Below are 8,420 nucleotides of genomic sequence, written 5' to 3'. Positions count from 1 at the left end.
AAGGGCGTTGTCAGACTCTGATTGGCTAAGAGGGGAATGCACCAGGCTGCTCTCAATGACCAATTAAGAGCCAGTTCCCACACCCTGAGCTGCAGGTGAATCAAATCACCCTCCAATCAACCCAGTGGAAGTTTGATTTTTTGCAAACCGAAATCGAGGAAAGAATCCAGAAATAAGCGAAAACGAAAATAACTCAATAAAGGGAACTATCAGCCAGCACCAGTGAATGGGTGAATGCTACAACTTATTACATATTGATTATTATTTGTGAATGTGTGTTATGGTTTCAGAATTCTTTTGACCTATGGCTGAGAAACTGTACAATATAAGTAAAATAATATAACTCTTCACATTAGCAAGTTACACATAAATCAAATGCACAAGTTGAAATATTAACTACCAACTGTCAAGGAGCTACTGATGTAATTTGAATTAAATTTGAATTAAAACAGTCAAAATAATGTCATGCTTCAACAAGGAAAAACCATCCATTGATTTATTTGTATTTCTTTATTGTTTCCAAAAGACAGTAAAAAGATGCATATCAAGCTACTGTAAAACTTTTGAAATGTTGATGAACACTTATTAGCTGCAGTCATGCCATGTTTTACATTAAAGAGAATTCAAATTGGAATTGACTGTGTGTCGATAATGCAATTAATTAAAAGCAAACCCAAAAAATGTGTACTTTATAGAAAAGGCACATTTCCTTAAATGTTGTTTAATAATCATAAACTGCACTACAGAATGCCAAATTATACCTTTTCTGTTTGGTATAATATCTTGCTGTCATGGTACATGGTTAAAAGAAATAATATATACACACATATTGAACAGAACTTCAGTCAGTGTTATAGAGACAGTAACTGTTGTGTCAACAACGAAGAGATACTTTAAAGGTTCTATCAATATTAAGTGCTTCTTCTCGTGTTGCTATTTTGCAATAACAGTATTGGTCTATTCTATCGATCAACACTTTTAGTCATATCATTATACCAGGAATCTGGACCATACGAAAAACTGCAATGAATTTACAGATTTAGGCAAACAATAACCCTATGCATAGGACAACAACTAAGGAACTACAGAGTCTGTCATTGAAGGACACTGTAAGGTAATGTAGGATCATGGACAATATAATGTCCTAGACTTTTAATTCAGAAACCTTTGTCTTGTAGAAGTCAACATTCCACCATTCCACATGTAACATTCCAATACAAAACCTTAGCAACAAGAGAGAGAAAGAAAAAAATACAGCATACATGTCATTTAATGTATAAATATATCAAAATATTTACAAAATACAAAAGATCTAATGATATAAGTTATTTTAAGACACTTTCCTTCTAGTTTTACAAAGCACCCGGAAAGTGGTGGAAGGGTTCCTTTTGGTGGGTCTGTTCTCTCACACAGCCATTCAGTTAGAAACCACACACACACACACACACACACACACACTCACACACACATACAAACAAACAAACACAGGCATACTAGGAACACCCTGTTGAACTTTCAGGGACAGCTCCACTGGGCCTGGAAGCTCATTCTTGTATCTTCTGCAACATTCCTCGGGTCATATGGGCAGAGCTTCTCTGGCTCACAGGCAGGCCCTGACAGCACCGGCTCTCAGCGGGAGTGTAATGGAGGCTTAATGACTGACCTCTCAGCTGCAGATAAACACAGCCGTGGTTCCTACGGCAGTCTGCCCCGGCGACACGCCCTTCAGTCTGCCTGACGACAAGCTCCGACCCTCTGCCCCATGCTCCACTCTGCAGCGCAAGGGGAAGTGCTTTCTACAGATCTCCGAGGCCTTCGACCAGGCTGACCCCAGGCGAACTGGCTTTTCACAATACCGAATGGGAACTCTGGGACTGCAGTAAAAAAGATATATATATAGCCATGGCAAGACAGGCAGACTGTGAGGGCAGCTTGTGGCATTTCGTTTTTTTGATTTTTTCTTTTTTTTTTTTTTTACAAAAAAAGCATTAAAATTTTGGTCTTTATAGTGCCTCACATATATATACATGCATACATAATGCTATACCCCCTGCCCTCTCCCAACACAGACAGAGCACAGCAGATAGTCTCAAGGCATCAGGAGGGGCTGGAACGTGTGGGAGAGGACCGGACGGGGTCTCGTCAAGCACTTGCACAGTTCTGGTAAAGTCTTATTTGGGACGGGGTTTGGGTCGAGGAGGAAGGACCTCACAGCTGCAGGTGGTTCTCCACGGCCGAATACTCGGTCTCGGACACCCTGGAGGCGTCGATGAGCTTGGCTAGCCCCGTCTTGGTGGAGTACTTGAAGATGAAGGCCTTCATGAGGTCGTAGCGGTAGTTCTTGTTGATGAAGTTGTAGATGACGGGGTTGACGCAGCAGTGGATGAGGGAGAAGCACTGGGTGAAGTGCAGAGCCACGAACAGGAAGTTCTCCAAGTGGCAGCTGAAGGGCAGGACGCCCAGCAGGGAGAGGGCATCCACCAGCAGCACGCCGTGGTAGGGCAGCCAGCACACCAGGAACACCACAATGTAGGTGAGGATGATCTTGCGGCTTATCCGGCGCTCCTGGTCGGCGGAGGAGGAGATGGCCCCCTCCAGGAGAGCATAGGAGATGGCGATTATGGGGAAGGGTATGGCGAAGCCCAGGACGATGAAGCTGAGCTGGATGCCGACCATCCAGTCGCGGATGCTGTCCGCCGGGTACACTGGCCGGCAGAGGGTGCTGTCCGAGTGCGTCGACTTCGCCGCCTGAAGGAAGTAGGTGTCGGGCAGCGACGCAACCAGGGCCAGGAGCCAGACCAAGATGCAGACCACCGACCTCACCTGCTTCTTCCGCCGGCTGTTCGAGTCCCCGAACAGCGCCACCGAGAGGTAGCGGTCCACACTCATGCAGGCCAGGAAGAAGATGCTACTGAAGAGGTTGACGCTAAAGACCAGGTGGGTGAGCTTGCACATGGTCTCTCCGAAGGGCCAGTGGCCGTGCTGGATCAGCGAGCTCACCCACACGGGCAGAGTGGCCACCACACACAGGTCGGCGATGGCCAGGTTGAGGATGTACAGGTGGGTCTCGTAACGGTTGCGCTCCGTGCGGACGTTCACCCACACCACCACCGAGTTGGCCACCAGGCCGATAATGAAGATGAAGATGTAGAGGGTGGACATGGTGTAGAGGACGGCACTGCGGCTGAACCCTGCCGGGCACACTAGCGCCTCCACGTGGGAAACGTTCCCGTCCTCCGAGTCGGTGAAGTTCAGGTTCAGGTCCTCCCACATGTTGATGATTTCGGAGAAGTCGCTGTCGCTTAGACTCATCCTGGCCTCTCTAGTGTTCCTCACGACAAACAGAAAACCTGGAGAGAGAGAGAGACAATTATCAGGTTAACAGCAAAGACTTGGACAAAGTTTAGGGCATGAGACAGGAACTTTAGTCCTGTGAGTCCACAGTCAGCTGGTGTTTGGTGCGTTTCAGTGCTTAAACTGGCTGCCGATGGGAAAGAAGCCATGTAAAATAAGCAGACAAAGTAGACCTCCAGGACTCGGGTCTGTGATCCCTGGCTTGGGGGGAAATGTGGGGATAATTGTTGATCCTAAACACTGAAAAAAGAAACATCACAAAATCTATTCAAATAAACAACGGGCAACAGAAAAATGTTCAAACGCCTGTGGTCTGGAGGCCAACAGAGTGAGAAACCTGACACTACTTAAAAGAATGTTTTCTCGCTTGTTCATTAAGGGGGAGACATTTCCCATGGTACCTCGAGTTCATCGCCGCGCGGCTAATAACAAAGACGCAGCGGACGGGCGGAACTCCGCGGGCCGCGGATCAAAGTGCGGATCTATCGGCCGCCGCCCTTTGAGACGCGGCGTCCTCGGCATATGAGGCTAATCCGAGAAAGCAAACACGCTAAACGAGACCATGCCTTTATCCTGCCGAGATCTGCTCCGTCAGGGTCGCTGTGGCGACCTCTGCCCTCCCCGGGCCAGCAGCCTTCAGCCCCACTTTCAGTGTAGACCCCCACCCATCCCTCCACCCACCCCCCCCCCTCCCCCCCCACATCATTTCAGCTCTTCACACAGTGTTTGAACCCAGGACCACTGCCTGGAGATTCTCAGCAGTGTGGTGCTAAGTACCTAATTGCAGTTATTATTCATTTATAATATCCTCAATAATAATGTGCTTAATTTTCATCAGGAATAATGTCAAATATAGAAGTGAAGTATGTGTATGTGTGTCAATGTGTTTGCCTGTGCGTGTGCGTGTATGTAAATATGAGTGAACAATAGGGTTTTAGGTCATGAGACGAATAAGTCTGAGTTCAGCCAGAACCCGACAGAGGCCCAAAAAAGCTCTTTGATTGACACAGAAAGGGGGTGGGGGGGTTAGGCTCTGGATGGAGTGAGGTAGAGCGGTGTCCCCTGAACACAGAAGAGGTGAAAGGTCCGACACTTCAATGGCGACAAGCTTTAAACAACACGACACCGCAGCCTTTAGACTGAGAAACCTGGGGTAAAGGCTGCAGTGAACTGCTGTGATGCCAGGTCAGGAGTGAGATGTGAAACAGGATCTAAGGACTCAAAGTGTGGCCACGACAAGAGGTCACCAGGCCTTAAATGCAGACCATCCACAGTCAAAGTCACATAACTGACCACAAAGGGCAACTGGCCATAAAGAGGGCAAATGCTGCAACTGGAGACCAGTGAAAGTGTGTAAATTGTTTCATGGATGCTCAAGAAAGGCTCTGTTCACTTTTCACCTAGCACAAGTTTGGGGGGGGTTGGGGATAATGGGAGCGGGCACAACACATTCATCTGCCAATGCTCTCTGAGATTTAGAGATCTCTACTGAATTTGGTGCAATGGTTTGGAAATGAAACATCTTGCAAACTCCGTGTCAGTGCCAGCAAGAAACTCCAACAACAAAAACTAAAAAAGACAGTCCTCAGAGAACTAAAGTAATCACGCAGTTGAGAGCAAATTCTGAATAATACTAAAATGTATACTCGTGCAACATGCAGAAATCGCACTGCTAAAATTTTAAAATACCTATGAGGATATAATGCTTCCCTAACATTGTACAAACGTCTACGCAACCAGGCCAAGATGGTTTTCTTAAGAAAACATTAATTTCCCCTGGAAATCATCCGGTAAGGCTCTGTCAGTGACTGCCAAGTACCTACCAGAGAACAACAGTAGTGTTTAGTGGTTCACGTCAATTCTTAGAGCATAATGTTGTTTTTCTCGCTGTTTTTCTTTCCCCTGAACACCAGCCATATGTGCAGGCCAATTCTAAAAAGTCAACGCGGGGAGTTAAACAGGAGTGCAGGTAACACGAGAGGACGCGGCGGCACCTTGACGCAACTCTAGGCCGTCACTCCACACCAGCGGCAGGCACGGAACAGAAATAACAAGTCATTCAGAAGCGAGAAGGACAGCGAGGAGGACGACGTCGTGTTCTAACCTGCGGCTCTGTGAGTCGTAAAAAAAACAAAAAAAAACGCCCGAATAGCGAGAGGGACCTCTAGCTGCCTGCAAACCAGCCGTGTTTACAGTGCTTAAACAGAGCGGCCCCTCACCTGATCCCACGGCCTCGGGCAGCCGGCGCTTACGGGCACAAAGGGCTCCCTGTGTGGACGCAGTGGCTCCCGAAGCCCCCTTCATTAACCCCCCCCCCCACACACACACACACACACACACACACATACACAGGCTCATGCACTGTGGGAGCCCTGCTGCTATACATTGTCTCTATCTCCAAAGTACACACGAGCCGTCTCTTCAACGCATACACTCTGCCATTATATGTTAAATGCACCGCATTAAAATCCGAGATAGCCGCATAGTCTGCTCTTTTGCATCCTTTACAAGGGGCAGCTCCCCGAACGAATTTCCACGTGTTTGTGTGAAACGTAGGCATAAGCATTCACACCTGCACAACAACACGTAAACATGGAATGATTATGTAATTACACGTTTAAATATTATGATGCTAACTTGAGAGCTTTATGTTTCATGGTGAAGAAAAGTGCACCTGGGAGAATTGCTTTGATTCTGTATTGCACTGCGGAAACGATGTGAATGTAATTCACCCGCAGTTAATCAGCATCAGTAGCACCATCATACAAATCACCACATACAGTTTTTCAACGTCCTTTACGAGCGCATATTTTTTTTTAAGAATACCATTGTCATATCATTTTGTGACATCTGACAGACAATGAACAGGGTGTAATGAAGTAGGGTGTGATAAAGCTTTTTATAATGTTAATCCCGAACCGCGGAGGTGCAACAAAAGAAACCTGAGCTTTCTTTCAGTGTATGGATTTACTTTCGATGATTTAGCCACCTTTTGTGTTGCAAAAGGAACGCTACACTGAGAGGGATCACGGATGGGTCTACGGGCTTTCAATAAGCGCCCTGAAATATCGTTCTTATTTAGTATCGTGTCAATATTTCTTATAAAACCAGTAACCTCTGTTTCAAATCTCAGTTTGATGAAAAAGAAAAAAAGAAACGATTTAAAACTAGCAGCTGGATATAACGTGAATCCGTAGAGTAGAGGAATATCAACCCGTTCAATAGGCTATAGGAGACTGTAATGTGCTCTGAACAATATTGCATTCCCTCATCTATTTGCTTCGTGTGGATGAAAACAACATGAACACATTTTCCACCAAACATATTCAGTCTTACAAACAATTACTGAACCACTTAAACGTGGTGCATTTCCCCAGTCGACTACCTGTCTTGATGCGTATGCGCCTGCATCACTATATTGGGAGGTAGGCTATATTAGGATTCCACAACAATTTGCCATGTTTGAATGAGTATGTTACTAACTGTGGCATGCATATTTTTTAAACAATCAACTGAACAGGTTTTTTTTATTACAGGAGTACAAATGAGTATACTTTTAACAAAACACGCAGGCGATTTGTTGATGTAATTTTAACTGGAGCTGAAATAATTACAAATAAGATCATGCACTCGGAACGGTCGCTCTTACCTCTAACTCGGATTGATCTCCATCAACTACTGAGATTTTTCAAAACGACAAAAAAATGTATCCTGAGTTAGGTCTATCGGATGCTTACGAACGAAATGCAACCAGGCGTCTTTCGCGGCATCGGGACATTTCAAGAGTGGAACTCGCTGTTAATCCGTGCCACCAACTGTGAAAGCCCGGGGCGCTCTTAAAAACTAATGACTGCTACTTGCGCCAGCGCCAAGGGTTCCACGAAGTAGCAATAATTAGCTAAGCAACAACCCAACAATATCCCTTTTATCCAGACCTTACAGTATTTATCCTTTCGTCCAGTTTATACTTCCAAATTGTTCCCTTCCAAAAGGCAGAAAGAAGCACACTATAACATCTTGTTTTTTCAGGATTAACAGTCGCGGAACGCAAAACACATGACTATTTGGACTTATAAAAACGCAAACCTTACTTGTATGTGATATATCCTCCAGTGGTGACCACTTCGATCCTGTGCACTACCTGCAGGATACGACGAATCGGGGGTGTGATTCAGGGTCTTCAGAACGTATCTGTCTCAGGTCTGTGGAGTCTACAGGCAATATGGATAAGGACCGTCCCAGCTGAGTTACAGCGAAACTACCCTGTGCGCTCCTCGCATGCACTTGTTAATATACGGGAAGCTGCAACGCCTCCCGAGGTAATGCGGAAAACTGATTCATTGAAGTTTCTGCCAAAAAAACAATGGGACTGGCGAACGTGCAAAGCGTCGGATTTCCACTACTTTTAAAATAGCAGCAAACAAACATTTGCATCTGATAACAAAAACGTTTGTACGTCACATTATTTTGTTTTGTCCTTCCCATTTATAATGACTGTACATACACATGTGAATGAGTATCATTTTAGATCGGTCAGTTGTGTGTTTTTGCACTCGTTTTACTAGTAATATATTATGATAGGTGTTATGTAGGTGTTGGCAAATATTAATAATAATAATAATAATTTTTTAATAATAATTTATGAAATAAATGGCTGTCAAAAAGGTTGCTGTGTAATGGCATGATTAATTCAGTTTCTGTTTTAATAATAGCGTGTTTGTATTGGATGATACTTTCTAAAATAACAGGGTTTCTTGAAGATAATAACAACGTGTGCCATTGACTTTTCACAACATTTTATTTTTGGTTAATATTCAAAAATACAATTAATATGTTAAATTAAGGAGAAGTCAGCTCAATTATAGTTTCATATCTTGTTCTAGACAATAGCATATTTCCCAACGAGCCAGCAGGGGTCAGACATAATATATATCGAATGAACTGGGGATAGTGCCAAGACTGGCTCTTTCCAGTGGCTTCCTTAATACGACGAATGTGACAATTTGGTAAATACAAACTGACAGCTGAGCCTGTCTTCAGCCGTCAGGACAATAACAAGTCTGAAA

General features: G+C 44.8%; 1 protein-coding gene across 1 annotated transcript; it reads right to left on the bottom strand.

Annotated features, from left to right (window-relative positions):
• Window positions 1–491: 491 nt before the first annotated feature.
• On the bottom strand, window positions 492–7,602 carry LOC133116393 (atypical chemokine receptor 3-like). The gene is made up of 2 exons (XM_061225883.1): window positions 7,446–7,602; window positions 492–3,350 (listed from the first exon to the last, which is right to left on the bottom strand). The coding sequence occupies exon 2, from the start codon at window positions 3,310–3,312 to the stop codon at window positions 2,209–2,211; it is 1,104 nt and encodes a 367-aa protein (XP_061081867.1). The 5' UTR covers window positions 3,313–3,350; window positions 7,446–7,602; the 3' UTR covers window positions 492–2,208.
• Window positions 7,603–8,420: the final 818 nt, after the last annotated feature.

Source organism: Conger conger, chromosome 17 (genome assembly GCF_963514075.1).
Source record: "Conger conger chromosome 17, fConCon1.1, whole genome shotgun sequence".
In the NCBI taxonomy this organism is placed as follows: Eukaryota; Metazoa; Chordata; class Actinopteri; order Anguilliformes; family Congridae; genus Conger; species Conger conger.
This window is presented reverse-complemented; position numbering and strand designations above follow the sequence as displayed.

What these genes read in the sequence shown, in the direction of transcription:
- LOC133116393 (XM_061225883.1), bottom strand. Translation starts at nt 3,312, where the DNA reads ATGAGTCTAAGCGACAGCGACTTCTCCGAAATCATCAACATGTGGGAG.